General features: G+C 43.9%; 1 protein-coding gene across 1 annotated transcript; it reads right to left on the minus strand.

The window, feature by feature from the left end:
* Positions 1-1,884: 1,884 nt before the first annotated feature.
* Positions 1,885-21,449, minus strand: ISCU (iron-sulfur cluster assembly enzyme). The gene is made up of 5 exons (XM_082243095.1): positions 21,275-21,449; positions 14,704-14,817; positions 7,919-8,029; positions 5,270-5,348; positions 1,885-2,214 (listed from the first exon to the last, which is right to left on the minus strand). The coding sequence occupies exons 1-5, from the start codon at positions 21,362-21,364 to the stop codon at positions 2,132-2,134; spliced, it is 477 nt and encodes a 158-aa protein (XP_082099221.1). The 5' UTR covers positions 21,365-21,449; the 3' UTR covers positions 1,885-2,131.
* Positions 21,450-21,757: the final 308 nt, after the last annotated feature.

Consider the following 21,757-nt stretch of genomic DNA (forward strand, 5'->3'; position numbering starts at 1 on the left):
TATGTGAGAGGAGAGGAGGAGGTGCTGTCCATATCCCTACTAGTTGGAGTGGAACCCTGAGGGGATCGCCATCCGGAAGTGGAGGATTATCTGTTGAATAAAGCGCTACACCCTAGCGTTAAGGGTACGTGTTCACTCTCAGGGGGGGAGCACAGCGGTGAGGTGAAGGATATGGTGGTAGCAGAGTGATCAGCAAAGAAGTCTTGTGTTTTCACTACACAACGATTTTTCTATGCACCCAATCTTTCGTGTGACTTCACCCTGAGATTATTATGGACATATGAACTTTATGGCTTTATAACAACTCACTGTTCTGATAGGCTGATTTTATTTTGCCATATACCCTTAACCTCGTCAGAGGCTGTCTTTAGCGCTGCTAGTGTTTATGTGGGCTGAGGCTCTTATACGCACCCTTTTTTTTGTTATGATCTGAGTATAGCGGCTGCTTTATTGGTAATACAGGCAGATGAGAACATACATCTTGCGGAATTGCTAGATATATCCTGGGAGTATTGCATACACATAAGCGCTGAGTGGGTGGGATAAGGAATAATTATCATTTTTTCTTTCTTGCTCCTTTTGTGTACAATTTATTTAAACTAACCAACAGAAAGTAAGGCACACTGTAAGCAGATCACTAAATCCTAGTTCTCTCACATTTAGTATACATGGTAAACAAATCATACAAATGCCAAGAAAATTACGTTTATAATTTTATTTTTTTTTACGTTAACATATGAAATATGTACAAAAAAGGAAAAGCAGGTGATCAATTGTCCTTTTTTATTTAAACTATACACTACATATAAAACTATGAAGCTTTAAAGAAGCCCCCTTTTGCTTTGCAAAAAAAAAAAAAAGAATCAGTCTTTATTCTAGAACTGATTTCTCAGCATTCCTCCTGGGTTTAAAAAAGTATATAATACAGGGATAGAGCTGTTTACAACACATGAACCCACTTTTTAATCTTAGGTAGCCTTAGGAATCCTTTCTAAAATGAGACCAGTTCATCTCCAGCCATTGGTGCAATAATAAAAAAAAGTGAATGATAAACACAAAACTTTGTTTCTTTGCCATTTCTAACATATTTCCTAAAGTAGGCAGGGCAAAGCAATAGTCTGAAAGCTGATAGATAATTTCCCTGTATCAATCTCCTGAATGTGGACAGATGCGCATGCCCACTTTAAAAGAACCAGTTATGACTGGACTAAGCAGGAATCTGACTATAAAGTCTTCAATGAGTTTAAACTGAAAACTCGCTTACAAAAGGTTTATTACACCTTTAAGGATTGTATTTGCCCCCGTCTGATGCTTTAGCTGGAGTGATCAAACAAGACATGTTTTAATAAGTTCCACAAATCTTTTACAGATGTAGGAATTAAAAAAAAAAAAAAAAAAAAACCAAACAAACACATCCTGCATATGTAGCCATGGGCAAAAAGTGATATATATCTGTGAGGGCATAAATAGGTGCTATCACTTTTAGTGCAGGTTCACATTTCTGCGATGCGGGAACGCTGCGAATATGCAGCATGATCCCGCATCGCATCCGCACCTCTGGCAGTTCACACTGCCATATGCGATACGCAGGGGGTGTCAATTAAGCGTTAACAACCCCAGTTGCGATCGCATATCGCAGTGCGATCTGCAAGTTCGCATAGCATCGGATCGCACTATTGTGAACCACTATGCGATCCGATTCTGCTGCGGATAAAAAAAAAAAGCATCCTGTGCGAGTTTCGTGCGGATGCGGTGAAAATTCAGCCATACAAAGCGTATGGCTGAAATTCGCACTGCGCATGAGATTGCATGTAATTTAGGAGCAGTGCGCTCCGAATTACATGCGATCTCCGCGATCACAATAATGTGAACCGGGGCTTAAACTGTACAGGTTTGCTCAAAATGTCAGGAAGAATGCCATTATTGTCAATACTTTTATTTCCTGTTCAATGGCACAGCTTGAAAACTGAAAGAATTCATACAGTTACAACAAAAACATTCACACAGTGGGACAAGCTTCTATATTATTGTGCGTTTCATTAATCTGCTGTTCTAATGGTAAAGGCAAGCCCCATTTCCTAAGAGAACGGCATATCAAGGTGACAAGGCGCTCTGCTGAAGAGGTGAGGTGCTAGCCGCTCGCTACTGACTGCTCCTTGTCCTGCTTCAATCTGTAGTCTGCCAAGGCAGCTCTGATCGCATCTTCTGCCAGCACTATAAAATGAAAAGAAAAGATAAACAGTAAGAAAAAAATTGTGAAAAAATAAACCTACATCCCCATGCAACCTTTCCTGCTTTACAATTTCCCAATCTGTGTACCCAGGTAGCCATTGCAATACTGCTCCTATAAAGCTGACCAGTGAAAGTATACAGCAAAAACTACAGCTGAAAAACTTTGTTCTAGGACCACCTACCACTTAAGTACATTTAAGCCAGGTTTTGGAGAGATCATTAAAACTGGTCTTTTTCTCGTCTGACATTTGCATCCCAATGAAAGACCATGGGAAGTGGTGTGAAATACTATCAGTTGTCACGAGAACAGGTATTCCCATTATGCCCTCTTTCTTCTATTCTAATTGCAACTATAATTTTGCATTTCACATAACTTCCTGTCCAATAAGAATGGCAGATCACACAGCTTTCAAATGCATTCACTTGGCAAAGACCATACTACCACCTACCGGTTGTTAGCAAGTATTACATCCTTCTAAAGTTTGACTTGCAAAATCACAAAGCATTAACTGGGGTTGATTTACTAAACTGGAGAGTGCAAAATCTGTTGCAGCTCTGCATAGAAGCCAATCAGCTTTCAAGTTATTTTTCAAAGCTTAAAGCGGAGTTCCGGCCTCAAAAAAAAAAAAAAAAAAAAAAAAAAAAAAACTTTTCCAAGGCCGGAACTCTGCTTTAATTGATCAAGCTGTGGTTAATAGCTGATAGGCTATCATGCACAGCTGCACCAGATTTTGCACTCTTCCAATTTTAGTTTAAGGATTTAAGTGACTTTGAACTTGGCATGGTTGTGCCAGATGGGCTGGTCCGCGGATTTCAAAAACTGCTGATCTACTGAGATTTCCACACACAACCATCTCTAGGGTTTACAGAGAACAGTCTGAAAAAGAGAAACTATCCAGTGAGTGGCATTTGTGTGGACGAAAATGCCTTGTTGATGTCAGAGGAGGAGAATGGGCAGAAAGGTTTGAGATAATAGAAAGGCAACAGTAACTCAAATAACCTCTCATTACAACCAAGGTATGCAGAATATAATCTCTGAATGCACAATACATTGAACCTTGAAAACAGATGGGCTACAGCAGCAGAAGACCACACCAGCCACTTCTGTCAGCTAAAAACAGGAAACCGACTACAATTTGCACAGGCTTACCATAATTGGATAATAGAAAACTGGGAAAAAAATTGCCTGGTCTGAGGAGTCTTCATTTCAGTTGCAACATTTAAAAAAAAAAAATAAGGTCAGAATTTAGCATAATCATGAAAGTATGGATCCATCCTGCCTTGTATGAACAGTTCAGGCTAGTGTTGGTGTAATGATGTGGTGGATATTTTCTTGGCAAACTTTGGGTCCCTTAGTACCAATTGAGCATCGTTTAAATGCCATGGCCTACCTGAGTATTGTTGCTGACCATGTCCATCCCTTTATGACTACAGTGTACCCATCTTCTGATGGCTTCTTCCAGCAGGATAATGCACCATGTCACAAAGCTGAAATCATCTCACCACTGGTTTCCTGAACATGACAATGAGGTCACTGTACTCCAATGGCCTCCGCAGTCACCGGATCTCATACAATAGAGCACCTTTGGGATGTGGTGGAACAGGAGATTCGCATCATGGATGTGCAGCCAACAAATCTGCAGCAACTGCGTGATGTTAAGTCAGTATGGACCAAAATCTCTGAGGAATGTTTCCAACACCTTGTTATATCTATGCCACAAAGAATTAAGGCAGTTCTCCGCAACCCCCTATATCCCTTTCTAATGTTAGCCTGGCTATTGTCCAATTTTGGTGAGCCTGTGTGAATTGTAGCCTCAGTTTCCTTTTCTTAGCTGACAGGAGTGGTACCCAGTGTAGTCTTCTGATGCTGTAGTCAATCTGCTTCAAGGTTCGATGTGTTGTAAGTTTACAGATGGTATTCTGCATAACTTGGTTGTAACAAGTAGTTTCTTGAGTTACTGTTGCCTATCATATCAAACCATCTGACATCAAGAAGGCATTTTCGCCCACACAACTGGCGCTCACTGGATATTTTCTCTTTTTCGGAACATTCTCTGTAAACCCTTGAGATGGTTGTGCGAGAAAATCCCAGTAGATCAGCAGTTTTTGAAATACTCAGACCAGCCTGTCTGGCACCAACCATACTATGTTCAAAGTCACTTAAATCCCCTTTCTTATGCTCAGCTTGAACTTCAGCAACTCGTCTTTACCACGTCTAGATGCCTAAATGCATAGAGTTGCTGCCACGCGATTGGCTAATTAGCAATTTGGGCTACCAAGCATTTGAACAGGTGTACCTAATAAAGTGACCAGTCATTTACAAGATGAAGCTAGAAGCTGATTGGCTACCATGCACAGCTGCACCAGATTTTGAACTATCCAGTTTTATGGTAAAAAGGTACATTTTATGGATTGCTTTGTCACATTAAACTGTGACAACAAACCCATTAAGCAACCAAACACAAAATGTTAAAGCAGAGTTCAAGTCCCCCATAATCTTTTTTTTTTTTAATGCTCCGCTGGGATCGGTAGAGCTTCTACTTTACGATTTTAAAAAGGTTATTAATTTGTTGTTTCTTTCTTTTAAATCAAAATCTTACCTGATCTCGGAAGCAGGTAGGGGCCTTTGAGGTTATGGGCATCTGAAGCACGCTTGTATTTCAGGGATTCGGTGCAGCTGACTACCCAGCATGCACCTCCTGCTCACTTGCAGTAATGACACTGCGCAGCACAATTTCTTCATTAGGCGATTCCCATGGACTCCTGGGATAGATGACGCCAATATTCCAGGAGCCCATGGGAATCGTGTTATGACGACATTGCCTTGGTGGCCGGTACCGGAAGTGCCACGTACACAGATCAAAATAAGATATTATATATATATATAAAAATGCACTCTGGATGTCCATTTGGATAAAAGTAAATTTAAAAACAAAATGGGTGGAACTCTGCTTTAGGTATAGGTTCCACTTTAAATGGTTGTATCCCAGAGATGGAAAAAAAAAAAAAATGCAAGCATAAAAGACAAAACACTTACTGGAACAGTGAAGTTTTACTGGTGGAAGGCAAAGCTCTTTAGCAATATCTGTGTTCTTGATGGTCATGGCCTCATCAACCTTCACAACAAAACAAAAGTGATTGTTACTACAGTTATTCAGAATTTTTTATTCAATGTACCAAAAAGAGTGGTTAGCGTTTTTTTTTTTTTCTGCAATTCAGTTGTAACACTAAAGGATGCTTTTAAAGTTGTGTTCCTTCAAAAAAGGACTTAAATAACAGCACATACGAAAAAAAAGCCATGCTTCTATGGGTAAATATATAGTTTGCCTAAACTTTTATGTTTTAATAAAAGTCAAAGGAACAAAAAGTTGCAAAATACACAACTGTAATGGTATAGACATGATCATAAACCTCAGAAGAATTTAAAGAAAGACTACACCAGCCACCACTGCGAACCCCTTTTACTATAAATGCTAGTTGTCCTTTGACATTTTGAATGAGATAAAGACACTAAACAAATATATGCTGCAGCCTTGTTCAAAAAGATTCAAAATGATGGTCTGAAATAGTCAGGCAAATGCATATTCCGGAATGACAACAGCAGTGGCACCCTTCATATTTTTCTCAAATTTAAAAAGCAAAAATGCAGATGCATAAAAAATACCACTTTTCTTCCCTGTGATATCATTTGCCTGTCAGTAGTCTAGCTGCACAATGCTGGGGAAGCATCAAAGTGTGTTAATTCCTATGAGTGCTCAGAATTGTCTAGAGTAGACAACCAGTTCTAGGGAGTTTCAAATGCAGCATGTCTCTTAAGGGTCACACAATTATTCCTACTTTTTGATCAATATTAGAGACTAGAGCTGCACGAGAAGAAAAAAATTAGAAAAGGAAAAGAAAAAGTGGGAGAAAAATAATAAAGGGTGTGTGAGGTAACCAAAGATCTAAAACCCCAAGCAATAAGGAAACCTCATGTAGCAGGACGAGCCTCCTCTTCCTGTGGGGTCGTGTCGTGCTTCCTTCGTGCGAGGAACCCAATTGGCCCGGTTATGCGCCGCGGTCTGTGACCTACTGTGCATGCACCGGTGTCCTAGAGATGCTTTATCTTCCGGCAATCCTCTGCATTAGTTGCAGAGGATGCCGACATGACCGTATACCCATCTACTTGCGCGAGTCATATTTCAGCGGTACATACCTAGTACCATTACTTCCTCTTCATTTGCATTATGATATACCCATTATATGGCCCTTCCTTATTGCCACTACATGAGGTTTCCTTATTTCTTGGGGTTTTAGATCTTTGGTTACCCCTTTATTTTTCTCCCCCCTTCTTATTCAATCACTATTTTACATACTATTCAAGCTCATATGCTTCATATGTTCCTACCATGGTACCCACAATATATCCTTTCTATCTTAGTGCCTCTACTAGATGTTTTTTCATCTGTTTGGGGGTACACACACTTTGTCTCTTGGCACACCTTTTGGTGTTATGTCCTTATCCATGCACTCTGCCTCTGGCCTTTTACTACGGCATAAACAAACCTTTTCTCTTCCTTTCCCCTTTCTCACCTTGGGGCACTCCACTGGCGTTATCGCCTTAGGGTGTTCCCTATATATATTTTATTGCGACATAATGGGTCTATGGACTCTAAATGATCACTCCTGACCTTGAACTCATAGACCACTTTTTTGTGCATCATAAACATTTTTTACATATTTGTGTGTTCAGTGTGATATATACACTATCATATACCCTTTTCCTATAACAATGTACCTTCCCCCTTTCCATCTTCTTTTCAAAAACCTTTCACTATATATTTTTTGGTTGATATCTAATTGACTAATTATATATTGTAGTGATATCTAGTGATACAATTATTCCATTTATTCATTTTCATTATACCAGATCGATTTGTCGTAACACATATAAACATTGGCAGCACTGGACCTGTGCTTACTTCATAATTTCATGACCTTTGTGACCTTTCGCTGCTTGAGTAGCTTCATACCACAGGTAACGATACCCATAATTCATAATACTTTTTTGGTTCTTTTTTTCCCCTCCAATTACATTCTTCATATACCTCAGGATTTGGTTGCAAAAACCTTTGGGCCTACTCGGATACTTGTGGGACCTGCTGTTTAGCGGCACTTTCTCTCTATGTTTCTATCGTACTCCAGCTCATAATACGTGGAAACTAATGGACGATGCATCCTCTTACGCCTATTCTCTGGTAATTCTTATTGGATTTTAATTTTCATGGTTTCTTGGTTCATTCGAATACCTAAAGTGGTACGTATGGATTACCTATATGTCCCAATATAAAATTACCTTCAAATGTACAATTTACACAACTGACTTATTTATATAGGTGAATTCATATGGTCGAGTCCTTTGACCCCTGAAGAAGGGTTTTTACCAGAAACACTTGCCATATGCACCCTTTTCCTTCCAATCCTGTATGAGCCGTATTTGCATGCAATTTTTTTTTTTTTGGGTCTGCATCTTTACCAATTTTTTAATGTGAAACTAATAAAGTCATTTTTAGGTTTTGAAAAACACTTTTTCCTTTGGGTGTCCAGTCGCTTACACAGTCCCACCACCATTGGGGGTTCCGCTCTTTTCCAGTACAAGACAAACCTATCAAACTAAAAAAGGCATAGGAATTAAAACATGATTTACCGTTTTTCCCTTCACCCATTCAGTAGCCAAAGAGCTTGAGGCAATTGCTGAACCACACCCAAATGTTTTGAACCTTGCTTCAGTAATTTTCCCATTTTCATCAACTTCAATCTGAAACACAAAAGTAGCAATAATGTGCTTGGCAGTGGAATGTGCTAAACAAATAGAAAAGCTTTTTTTTTTTTTGTTTAAATGTCCTTGGAAAAAAACAAATAAATTACAATAAAAAGAGGGAGCCTAATATCTATACAAATATACCTACATTATCATCAACTATCAATCACAGGACATTATATCTTTAGCCAATATTTTGGAAAAAAAAAAAAACCACCACATTAATATCAATTATCTAGGCTCCATCTCCCTAACTACTCATTAGGCAAAAGTGACTATACACTACATTCACTGATAATTTAATCTCACCAGCAGAACTCTCCTAATATAACTGGATTTTTTGTCTTACCTAAAATTCTTTTCTCTTGAGATCCACTAACGGACACAGCTTCATGTCTTCTAGACCAGTGGCCCTCAACTCCGGTCCTAGGGAACCACTAACAGGCCAGGTTTGCAAGGTAACTAAATTACATCACAGGTGATCTCATTTGCTGCTCAGCGATTGCAGTATTCTAGTCTGCATCTCATCAAGGCAATACTTAAAATCTGGCCCGTTAGTGGCCCCCCCGAGGACCGGAGTTGAGGACCACTGTTCTAGACCATTGCTTATGCTGCCCTCTTCAGGATTAGGACTAGGTGGAAACAATTTTGGGTACACCCCTGAGGGAGTCCCAGAGGGTATACCTTTACTTCCTGCTATAGGACTTCAGTGTGCAACAAGCAGTGTCAGAAGAACACAACTGTGCCGTGTTGTGTCCGTCAGTGAAACAAAAATCCAGTTCTCTTTCGTTTACCGACGGACACAGCTCCATATCTTCTAGAGTGCAGACCATTGGGATGTCCCAAAGCAGTGTCAATACGAGGGGTGGGAAAAAACACAGCAAGAGATAATTCCCAACAAGGCTAAACAAAGCCAACCAGGTACAACAGGAGCTCAACCAGGAACAACTAAAGCTCACCACCAGGAAACAATTACATCCTCAAGAGGTGGGAGCCTCTGCAACTGCAGACTGCAAGTACATCCACCTTATAAAAACATTGACAGACGACCACGCACACTTGAACCACTGACTCCTGATGACGGAAGGTCCAGGAGGCACTAAGCTCCCTTGTAGAATGTGCCTTGACAGGGAAAGGAGGAACCTGCACCACCTGGAAATGGTCGCAGCAGATGCGGCCTGCCTCTTGCGAGGTCCATCCGTAAGAACAAAAAGTACCGGATTTCGGAATTGCCCTGACCACATCCAAGGAATTTAAAGCCATTTCTTTAGGATGTTTTGGCTTGGGACATAAGGACGGTAACAATATCTTCATTCAAATGAAACCCTGAGACAACCTTAGGAAGTAATGCCTGAAAGGATTGCAACACCACTTTGTCCCTATGAATCACCAGGCAAGGTGACCAACAGGACAACGCAGCCAACTTAGACACCCTATGTGCAGAAGTAATAGCGACTAAAGGCCACCTTCTGCGACAGTGAGCAGAGGAAGTTCATGAATGTTTTCAAAAGGAGACTTTTAAAGCACTGTCAGTATCAAATTGAGATCCCACAGGTGTACCAGCATCGCAACGGAGGAACTAGATGGAGAACTCCTTGCACAAAAAAAAAGTGTGAACCAAGGACTTGGAAGCCAACGGCCTTTGGAAAAATTTGGCCAAGGCGGAGATCTGGCCCTTGATGGTGCCCAGAGCCAAACCTTGATCTAAACCGAATTGTAGAAACTCCAACAGGCGAGACACAGAAAAGGAACAGGAAGAGCCCCCCCAGGACTCACACCAAGTAATGTATGCCTTCCAAACTCGAAGAACTTTCCGGGAAGTGGATTTCCTAGCTTTTAAACAAAGTAGGAATCACCTACTCAGACAGGTCTCTGTCCTTCAGCACCTAGCTTTCAATAGCCAGGCAGTTAAAGCCACCGACTGTAAAGCAGGGTGGAAGATGGTCCCTGAGACAAAAGATCTTCCCTGAGAGGAAGTCTCCATGGGACGTTTGCTACTAGCCTTACCAGGCCTGCGTACCATTATCGGCGAGGCCAATCTGGTGCCACCAGAATGACTGAAATCCCTTCTACCTCGAGTCTACGTAGCAGTCTCGACAGAAGTTGTATTGGAGGAAAGGCATAAATCAGACGATACTGACCCCAAGGGGCCACCAGTGCGTCTGCGGCATCGGCCAGAGGATCCCGAGACCTTGACACGAACCTCTGCACCTTCCTGTTGAGACGGGAGGCCAACAGGTCTGCATCAGGAATCCCCCACCGTAGGCACAGCTGATGAAACCCCACCGGGTGAAGAGACCATCCTCCCAGATCCAACGTTTGCCGACTGAGATAGTCCACTTGCCAATTCTCTACCCCTGGAATGTACACAGAAGAGCGGGTCAGAACATATAGTTCTACCCACCTCAAGATACCGGCTACTTTCCAGGCCGCTAGGGCACTCCTTGTGCCCCCTTGATGATTGACATATGCCACAGCCGTGGTATTGACTGAATATATCCTCAAAGGGCATTCCTGCAGACGATCCATCCATTGAGACAGACAAAGTGATCTCCAGGATGTTGATCGGCAGACTGGACTTCGAGTCCAAACGCCTTGGGCCGCGCACACACCCAAGACACCTCCCCACCCGGACAGACTGGCATCTGTGGTGACCAAAGTCCAATACAGGAGAAGAAAGGATTTTCCCCAGGCGAAGCACCAGGGAGCGAAACTACCATAGTAGAGACCCCCCCCCCCTAGTACCCCGACTCAACAGGATCAGATCGTCCAATGACAGCAGATCCTTGTTCCATTTGGCCAGAATCTTTTTGCAGAGGTCTGTTATGAAACTAAGCAAACGAACCACCTCGAAGGTAAAAACCATCAGACCCAGCACTTGCATGCAGGTCCTGAGCAACGACCGACGGTTGGACAACAGGAGCCGAATCGCACCCTGTAGCTTCAGAAGTTTTGTCTGTGGAAGAAACACCAGGGCCGTTGCTGAGTCCACCATCAGACCCCAGTAATCCAGCTTGGTGGATGGAGTCAGAGCCGATATCTCAAAATTCATTGTCCATCTGAACTCCTGAAGAGTTTGCACAGTGATGTCCAAGTCGGCTTCTAGAGCCGAAAAAGCAGATCGTCCAGGTAACCCAGTACCACGATCCCCTCCTGCCATAGCAAGGCCTGCACTGGGGACAAAACCTTTGTGAACACATGAGGAGCTGAGGCGAGACCAAAGGGTAAGGCCACAAATTGATAGTGCTCCTCACCCATGGCAAAAGGAAGAAAACGCTGATGCCTGACATATGTTGGAATATGAAGGCAAGCGTCCTTGTAATCAATAGAAGCCAGAAGATCTCCTTGATGGAAAGAGCTACTACCGTGCGAATGGACTCCATCTGAAATTTCTGAACGCACACAAAGCGCTTCAAAGCCGCAAGGTCCAAGATCGGACCTTTCTTCCTGGGAACTGTAGACAGATTTAAAAAAAAAAAAAAACACCTTGAAACCGGTCGAACTCTGGAACCGGCACAACTACTCCTTGTGCCAACAGGTCCTGAAGCCAATCGTGAGACAGGCGCAAGTTGGAAGAAAAGAACCTTGCCGGAGGCAATGACTGAAGCTTGATCTTGTAACCGAACCAACTGGTGGACCCAATTGTCCTCAATGAGCAAGGTCCACGGTTCAGGAAAAAGCAAAGACGTCCCCCCCACCCCAGATGCGAGTGAGGGCGCCTCTTCAAGCTGGGGAAGGCTCGTCTGCGGAACCAATGGTGCCTGCCTTGGACTTACCATGCCAGGGTTTCTTGGAGCCTCCTGCAAATTTATGGATGGATCTCAAACCCTTTTCCTGCGATCCAGACGGACGAAAGGGCCGCTTGCGAGCCGATAAAAAAGGACCACGTTTACGACGAGGTTCCCAACCCCTAGCAACCTGCGGAAGTAATGTACTTGAGTCTTACCTCCGGTAAAGCCCTTGATGATCTCTTCCATAGACGCAAACAAACAAACTCATCTACAAAAGGTAGATCAGTCAGTAACTTTTTCAGAAGCCTGGTCAGCCGACCAGTACTTCAATCAAACCAAGTGGCGAAGAATTCCTGCCATTAACAATACCCTACCAGCCAAGGGGGCCACATCCAAAAATGCATCATATATATATACTGTAACCCTTGGATCAACTGATTCGCCAGCTCCGGAGGGTGTTGACTGCCTTCCAGATCCTGGCGTAAAATTTTTGCACATTCCGTTAAAGCCTGGGATACCAAGATGATGGAAAACACTGGTTGCAACATTGAACCTGCGAAGTGAAAAAGGTACCGGACCAGAGCCTCAGCTTTCTTGTCCACGGGGTCCCTAAAGGATAGAGAATCTGCCACCGGCAAGAGTGTGGCCTTATTTAACCTGGAAACCGGGGAGTCCCGATAGTGGAACCGTAAGTTTTTTCAGGAGAGACTCCTCAGAAGGATATCTCCTAGATAAACACTTAGGTTTTCCAACCATGCATTTCAGGGAACCCCCCTGACTTGTGACAATCTTATCAAAATAGGCAGGAAAGGGAAACACCCGTCAAAGATTTGAGGGTGCCAAACTGCACCGGTGTCGTCGACGCAGCATTAGCGGAGTCCTCCAACTTTAAGGTTTCCTGCACTGACACAATTAGGGCCTCTACCAGCACCTTTTCATGCGTGGCTGCGAAGAAGAAGGATGCGTCCTTATCATTAGAGCACTCAGCGTGTGTGGACGCAGACCCAGTGGGCTGACTCTCACCTGCAGCAGTCAAATCCACCTCAGACTCTGAGGAGAGCGAGGATAGCGCTTCTTGCTAGGCCTCCTTTGAAGGGCCATTATCTACCTTGAACGCAAGTGATTGCAGGGCTGCAGTCATGGCCGCCAGGGCAGACAGACCTAGAGGGTCACGCAACTTCCAGGAGTGTGTCAGGTGTTGATACATGCTCCAAAGGCTCCATGGTTAATCGGAGCTACGCACAAAGTTTTTTTTTTTTGAAAAGCACCCCCCACCCCCTGCACCGCTGGAGCACAACAAGAATCAGTGCACCCGCTGAGTGTATAGCAGAGGAAGAATCGTGTACCCACAGAGACTCACCATCCCAGATCTGGTGAGCGCCAAACAGCCTGCCACACTGCGATGGAAGAGGAAGCACCAACACCGACTCTAGAGGCCCCCGCAGCACATCACTGCACTCTGACAACAAAAATGGCCACCACTAGTCTCAATGGGAAACCAAAACATGGCCACTGGACTACACAAACATGGCTGCCGAAGCTGGGAAAACAGCCTCCACGGCAAAATGGCGGCACCACGCGGCGCTGCACGGGGACCCGGGAATCCCAGGGAAGAAGGCATCCACCAGTAGGAGATCCCCAGGGACCCCCCAGCGGCTCCAAGGTACAGGCACCCCTAAAAGGGGGGGGCGACTGACACCCACCCACCGCTCTTCAGCCCTAACACCAGAGAAGCCCCCCACCCAAAAATACACCCGTGACCCCCAAAAGGGGGCTACGGGGGGGGGGGTGGGGGGGGACGACACAGGGCAGGTGAGGTTGACCGATGCAGTGGAACCCCGCTGGGAAGAGGGGGAAAAACATGAGGGGGGGGGGATAGGAGTGGGCCTACCATCCCCAGGGAGGGTGCGCGACCACCCCAGCAATTCCAAAAGAAAGGAGGGTGGAACACTACTCACTACACTATCAGGCGGGCACTAGTCCCAGCAGTCCAACGCACCATCTTGGAATGGGCTGCTGCGGCCCGAGGTACGCTGCGACTGATCGTGACTGCTATCGTGACCAGGGCTATGCGACCTCCTGAGGTGTTTCACTCGCCGGCTATGTTACGGCCAAACTAGTGCAGATCTAATAGTTGGGTCGCGCTCACAGGCCAGACTGGTAAGACCAAAGGGATCTAGGATATCCAGTGCATTGCCCAGTCCAGCCGTTTATTGTAGTTCACACAGGAACAAAAATAATAAAGAAAAAAGTAAAAAATTCCATTAAAAAAAAAAAAAAAAAAAAGGAAAGAAAGCCAGGACTGCAGATCCCAACAGAGAGCCAAATTATATATATATATACATATACACACACACACACAATATATATATATATATATATATATATATATATATATATATATATATATATATATATATACATACACATATACATTCCTGTGCTGTTAAGAGGTCTCCAAATATAGAGCCCATTGTCAATTTCGCTCCCCCCCCAAATTGATAGATTTTCTAAATAGAGCAAGTTCTTTATATCTCTCGCTCTACCATTTTCAAAGTTGGAGGTAATGGATTAAGCCATTCTCTATGTTTGCACCTTCTTGCTGTTTTTAAACAATGTGGGCCCATTCTGTGTTACATTTTTCTGACTGTCCCATTTTCTATTACACTTGATGTAAGATTTACCAAATACGCAAAAAAAAAATATGGGGCAAATACAAATTAATGCAAGAGGTTATGAGCACTCGCTTCCCTGCGCTGCGAGGACCAACATCTTTCTTCTTAGCCAATGTCAATCCTCCTAAGGGGCAGAGGCCCCAGAGGTTTGCTGTGTCCCTCAATGAGCTTTCAAGAAAACAGAATTTTATGCTAAATAAATTTAATTTTAGGAATCGTATTCACCCAGTGGCAAGTCTTTAGGAAACAGCCAAGCTATACTAACCTGCAATTTCATAACATCGCCACATGCTGGTGCGCCCACCAGACCAGTTCCAACATTCTTGGCGTTCTTGTCAAGGGATCCAACGTTCCTCGGATTCTCATAGTGATCAACAACCTTAATATACATAAAAGAAAAGAAGGGTTACTCAATCAGGGTTAGAACTGCTCTTCAGTTGCCCTTGACAAGCAGTGGCTCTGCCAGCTTGTTACATAATGCAATTCTCAAAATAGCAACATGGATGGATCCTTCCGTACTATTATTCAGCATTTTCCTTCCCAAAACATACTGTAGTACATTGCGTATAAATGTCCTTATTTTTGCTTCTCTAATTACTTGTGTTATGCAAGAAGACAGCCGGTACAAATTAATAAAATGGCATTGTTTACACTAATACAAACAAGAGCGTATGGCCAGTGCTTCTCTTTTGAGCAAACCAGAAATGTCTGTTTATCAACTATTATTATTAGGGAGAGGTTTTATGCCTGTATCTTTGCTTCACTAATCACTGGCGTTACACAAGACGACGCGCCAGATAGAAATCACATGGTGCGGTTTACACCAATATAAACTAGAGCTGAATGATCACGACTGCTGATAAGTAGACATGGGCCAAACAACCCCCTTTTTAGTTTGCAGCAAAACTCCTGAACAGGGAAATGTTCTAATTCAAACGGCGAACCTCATTGAAGCATATGGGGAAAAAAAGTGCCCATTTTGAAGGCTATGCAAGTAATTGGCCATAAAAGGGGTACGGGGGTCTGGGTACTGCCCTGAGGGACATGTACCAATGCAAAAAATGTTAAAAAAATTAAAACATGACAAGTTTGACAAATCCTTTAATTAAAAAAACAAAATACAATACAATAGTGTCCTTCGATGTAAATCCATCAATCCCCCCCCCCCCCTGCTGAATGCCTCCTCTGCGCTTTGACTTTTCTTATGTAGGTAAGGGGTTGGGCCATCTGGTTATGTCACCTAGCTGCACTGCCCCTTCTGACATCACCGACTAGTGCATGCTGGGTCTGTGACGTGATACGGGGTAGGGGCCACCACAAGATGTTGGCAGGTGGCCCTGCCCCTTACCTATATAGGAACTGTCAAAGCACAGAGGAGGCATTCAGTGGGAAGCCATCCCAGAAGACAGAGCGTTTATTTTTTTTCTTTTTAGGGTGGCGTGATTGATGATGGATTTACAATGATGGACACAATTTTCTTTTTTTTAATAGAAGGATTTGTCAAAACCTTGTCTCTGTTTTTTTTTTTACATTTTGTATACTTTTTGTAGGGATACCTGTGCAAATGCTCAGTATCAGTGCAACCCTACTGTATAGATGCAGCCTAACTGCTTTAAGCAATAAATGTGAATTGTTCATAACTGGGCTTTAAAGTGTAGGTCAAGCCAATACCCTTTATTCTAGTGTTAGATAGAAAGGAGAAGAAGAAGATTTAGAGCTCCGATTGGTTTGCACATCTACCCGGGGCTCCGTTTACCCTCACTTCCTTTCCTGCTGACAATGATTCCACCAGCCAGCAAGTGAGGGGAAATCTACAATAGGGACACAGACAGAAATAAAAAAAATTGACAGGGGGTTCTAGCTTACCCCTGTTCTACTAAAGAGTAGAAATATTTATCTCTCTACTGCATAATTCTCATCACTTCCCATCTAGTAAGATCAGCTGATCAGAAAAGGATACATTGCCCTGGATAGCAAAAAAAAAAAAAAAAACACAACAGAGGTTCTAACGCTTCCTAGCTATCCAAAACGAAGGAAAAGAAAAATTGCCTGGCCATGCACTTTACCTCATATGGCTGATTGAAGAAACTCTTCAGAAAGAGCAGAATAAAGAAAGACAGTATCCAAGACCAGGCAATCATGCAAGCAACTTTAAGAAAAGTAGAACTAAACTTCTGCTACAGAGACAAATATGTGAGAGGAGGGGGTTTGTGTTCTAGGTTAGATAAGCTAAAGGGGCTAGGGAAGGGGAGAAGGGAGCTGTGGTACCAAAAGCATTGCTGTATGTTAACATACAACTAAAGGAAAAATCATTTTAACTACAACCCCTTAGGACGTACCTATACGTTCTCAGGTTGAAGTGGCTGTACCAGGATCGTAGCTGCATCCACATTTTCAAGTGGTGATGGGCTTCCTTGTAGAAGTGTCCTGAGCGGCTCTACAGCCGCCCCACCACTTCTACAAGCACAAAAAGGCCTGAAGAATAAATAAATATTGCAGCCCCCACATCCAATTATTGGCAAGCTACAATATATAAAAATGTATGTTTTGGGTTTATCTAGGTTTAAAGAGGAAGTAAACCCTCCTCTGACACTTTTACCTATAGGTAAGCCTTAGGTACTGTAAATATCTCCTAAACATGTACCGTTTAGGAGATATTTACCTTACATGCAGCCAGTGACGTCACTGGCGCATGCGCTCTGAAGGAACGGCCGCTCGTGCCGTTCCTTCAAAGCCCTGTGCCATTACCGTCGGCTCTTGCGCGCGGGAGTGACGTCACCGCGGCTCCGGCCAATCAGATGGCCGGATGCCGCGATCCCGGAAGACGGGCGACTGGACATGTCGCCCGTCATAGAGGTGAGTGAGCGGCACGGCGGGGGCTCGTTCTAAGGCAAGTATTGCATAATGAGCTAGTATGCGATGCATACTAGCTCATTATGTCTTTCTCTTGCAGGGTGGGGAAAAAAAAACGAGTTTACAACCTCTTTAATATTAACGGTTTTAGTCAACCTACGATTAAAATGAATGTGTTTTGTTTAACTCTAAACAAAGATAAGCATAACATGGCAGCTTCCATGCCTATAGAGAGGATAGGAGTATTTTGTTTCGCTATAGCTGAAGACAGATAGTGGATTGGTTTCCATGCACAGCTGCTCCAGTATCGATTATCCAAACCCTAGGTTTCTTCTGTAATAGAAGCTGCTTTCCTTCCTTCTTGCAATCTTCTTTGCAGTGTACATACACAGACTTATTGTACAATTCTGGCATGAACAAACTGCCATGCACAGGTGCAGAAAGTAAAGTCACCCGATGCCAGCCAATCCAGGTGGCTGAAGGTCCTGCACCCAGGTAAACAATGTCAGTGTCAGCCTCACAGGTGTCACACGACTGGAGCAGAGGCAAGTATTTGCTGACTTTAGAAGTAGTTTAAATGCCAATTATGTAATCTTGTAACCTGTCAGGAGCTTTATAAAGCTCATTTTCATCCTTTCGCTAAAAGCATTTGTATTTCTTTTTTAAGAAAAAAAAAAACACATGATATACTTACCTGCTCTGTGCAATGTAACTGCACAAAGCAGCCCTAAACCGCTTTTTCTGGGGCCCCCCCAATAGTGCTCCAGGCTTCTCTTAATGCACCATCATAGGAAACCACTTCCTATAGTGGCAAACCTGTGGGCTCGTGCCTGGCCCTGTCCCCAACTCACAGGATTTGATTGACAGCAGCAGGAGCCAATGGCTCTTGCTGTAGCCTCTTTGTCCTGTGAAGAGAGAGAAAGAGAGGCAAGAGCAGAACTTGACCAAGATAGGACTCCGGTATGTATAACGGGGGTAAGGGGGCAAAGCTTCCACAGGAATATACTTTACTGGAATGCATTAAATGTCCTGCCTTTAGAAGCACTTAAAGTGGAAAGTTAGTCAGAAAATTAAGTCCTGCTAGATGACTTCAGGCTGGCCCCTTTTGTAGGTCTAGCTACATAACACAATAAAAATAAGTGCCAATACGGTTTTAAATCCAGTAGTACATTGTCTCACTCTGCACATGCTCAGTCACTTTCTATTTTTAAGTACTGACAAATTTGTAGAGGCTGGTCTGCTGACAGCCTTAAAGCGGAACTTTACCCATAAAGACTTTATAAAATAATGTTCTTTAGCAAGGAACACCCATTTCACAATAATTATTCTGCCAAAATTAGTGTGCGCTGTAAAGTGCCTCCAGCATTTGCTCCAGTTTCTTCCTGCTGGAGGTTGTCATTTTGCCAAAGCCCAGAGCCCCTGAACAGCAGTAAATCAAAGCGTAACTAGACCCATCGATTTAACAGTTTCAAAAACGTTACATTCCTGTAATAATGGGATTGTTGACATATTTGCTTGTGTCCTAACTGTCAAACCATCAAATGGCTGGTGTCCTAACTAATCACATGGGGAGCACCATGGCAGTTGCAGATTAAACATAAGCAGCTTCCTTGGCTGTAAAGGATAGGAGGGTTTCATTCCATTTTAAAGAGTAGCTCCAGGTTCCCCCAAAAAAATAAAATAAATGTAAAAGTCAGCAGCTACTAATACTGTAGGGGGATGGGGGAGGAGGCAGACAAGTGGAGCTTCCCCTTTTGGGTGGAGCTCCGCATTTTGGCGGTCAGCAGATCGGCCTCTAAAAAAGAACTTTCCTGTTTTTTTTTTTAAATTCATTAAAGTGTATTTTTCCCCAAACAACTGCGTTAAGACCACTGCGCAAATACCATGCAACATAAAATATTGCCAATTCTCTAGGGTCTCTGCTTAAAAAGAAAAAAATTACGTGGGGGGGGGGGGGGTCTAAAAAAATTTCTAGAACAAAGTAGATTTTTACATGTATATGAGAAGCATCAAGATTTGGTCCAGTATTGACGTAAAGAGGAATTAAACCATCCTAGCCTTTACAGCCAAGGAAGCTGCTTATGTTTGATCTGTAACTGCCATGGTGCTACACATGTGATCAGTTGACACCGGACATTTGTGCATGAAGACAGAGGAGAAATGCTGGATGCAATTTACAGCACAACACTAATTTTGGTAGCAGAATTAATAATGTGGAATGTATGTTCCCTGCTAAAGAACATTATTTTTCATCAGGTTGTTATGGGTAAGGTTCTGCTTTAAGCAGCTTAATGGGGTGAATCCGCATTTAGGGCAGAGCAGTAGAAGCAATGGGGACAGCATGGCAGAGGGCTGAGAAGAGCCCAGCACTGCCTGGTTCTGTATTCTGGAGGGGGATCTGGGAGTACCAGACTGGGTGACAACAAAAACTTTTGTTTATTTCCTTTGCAGATCTTAGGCTCACCATACACAAAACCATCTTACCATGCAATGTATGTACAATCAACTTCACATATAAGCAGTGGAGGCTGGTGCTCCATGGGCCAGGGGGGCAGCAGACGGACCACACCATACCCCCCCAGACAACAACAGCTCGCACACCACCCCCCTATCGCTGGCTCACTTACATCAAAGCGCTAAAGATGCCCTGGAACACTCCTGCCTGGCCCCATTAGAAGCCTCCCATCCGCTTCCTCTCCGGCGGCGGCTTCACCTAGCAGCAACAGCATGGCTGCCCTGGCGTCTCCTCCCTCCTCATTGGCCAATAGCATGGCCTCTCCTTTTGACCCATCGGGAAACGGGTCTCATGACCCGCTTCCTGATTGGCCAGGAGGATCCGAGTGACAATAGCGAAGTTTCATTCGCTATTGTCACACAACTGTGTGGGCTCAGGGCGCAGAGAGCCCACCCTTTTTTTAGCCTGTCTGAGCCTCTGGCTCTAATCACATGGTTAAAGAGGTTGTACACCGAGAATTTTTTTTTTCTCTTCTTTAAATCCTGAAAGAGAAACCCATAATGAGCTAGTATGCATCGCATACTAGCTCATTATGAAATACTTACCTTATAACGAGCCCCCGCCGTGCCGTCCGCTTACCTGTATGACGGGCGACATGTATAGTCGCCCGTCTTCCGGGATCGCGGCATCCGGCCATCTGATTGGCCGGAGCCGCGGTGACGTCACTCCCGCGCACGCGCGCGGGAGCCGACGGTCACGGCACGGGGCTCTGAAGGAACGGCACGATCTGCCGTTCCTTCAGAGCGCATGCGCCAGTGACGTCACTGGCTGCATTAAAGGTAAATATCTCCTAAACGGTACATGTTTAGGAGATATTTACAGTACCTATAGGTAAGCCTTAATATAGGCTTACCTATAGGTACAACTTCCTGAGGAGGGTTTACTTCCTCTTTAAAGAAAAAAAAAAAAAAAAAAGAAAAATCCCCATTGAACTCCATGCGCCCAGCACCCCACATGTAGATTAGGGGACCGGACGCATGGATAGGGGGGGTGGCGCCCCATATACACCAGCCACCACTGCATATAAGGACCTACCTAAACTATCCAATCAGGAAGGCCCTAGATTGTGGTTGATAATTCTAAAGAAAATTGCACAATCAGATTATATAGTGTGCGTGTGGTTTTTTTTTTTTTTTTTTTTTTTTTTAGGGGGGGGGTTGTTGTGAGCCTTAGAGGTGACCACTCTACTTTTCCTATGCAGCCACCACCAGCAGATATACTGGATTATATGGGCAGCTGTGAAAGTTGTGGAGTCTATGGTTACAATGTGCTAAATAGTCACAAATCAACTTCTTCTGGAAAAAGAGAAAAGCGAGGAGGAGAACAACCTCTGCGTCAGTAACACAGGACTGCCTGTCCTAGCACACCCCCTTAGGATATCCCTGAGGCCTCCTCTACCTCCACACATGAGACCCCCTCCAGCCTGAAATAATAGACACTCCAGCATGAAATAATAGACACTCCGTACCTTCTTGTGATAAGCGGCACAAGGAACCCGCAGCTCAGGCACCGGGCAACGACTCCACACCGAGCAAAACAATCGTCCAACTCCAGCCATCGAATCCAAGACTGCACTGACAGGAACAGACACACGGCGTAAGTGCGTAACACTGCTATACGAAGGACATGTGACCCTCCAGAGCAGAGAGCGCAGGCGCGGCGGCTGGTGACTGTGGTCATGTGATCAGTGTCAGGGTTATGTAAGTGGGAGGGGGCCAGGAGGAGGATATGATCATGCGTAGCTTATACAGTAAACACTGCAGGATGATTCAGGGGATTTTATAAAATAAATAAATCACAACTGACTACGCATTCTGTGTATTGGTATTGGGGGTTTTAACTGCACATAGACTACAATATACAAGATCCCGTGCAGCTAAAGATGGAGGGGGGAACCACCAGTCGTCCTGTTGGGGGATCGGGCACACATGGGGGTGCCCCAACAAGACAG

The sequence above is a fragment of the Pelophylax lessonae genome, assembly GCF_965119305.1.
Source record: "Pelophylax lessonae genome assembly, chromosome: 1".
In the NCBI taxonomy this organism is placed as follows: domain Eukaryota; kingdom Metazoa; phylum Chordata; class Amphibia; order Anura; family Ranidae; genus Pelophylax; species Pelophylax lessonae.

Excerpts from the sequence above, each read along its gene's own strand:
- ISCU (XM_082243095.1), bottom strand. The coding sequence starts at position 21,364 with ATGGCTGGAGTTGGACGATTGTTTTGCTCGGTGTGGAGTCGTTGCCCG. Across the intron at positions 8,030-14,703 it reads GCGATGTTATGAAATTGCAG|ATTGAAGTTGATGAAAATGG; the intron begins GTTAGTATAGCT and ends TTTGTGTTTCAG. Across the intron at positions 2,215-5,269 it reads AGTAAAACTTCACTGTTCCA|TGCTGGCAGAAGATGCGATC; the intron begins GTAAGTGTTTTG and ends TTCATTTTATAG.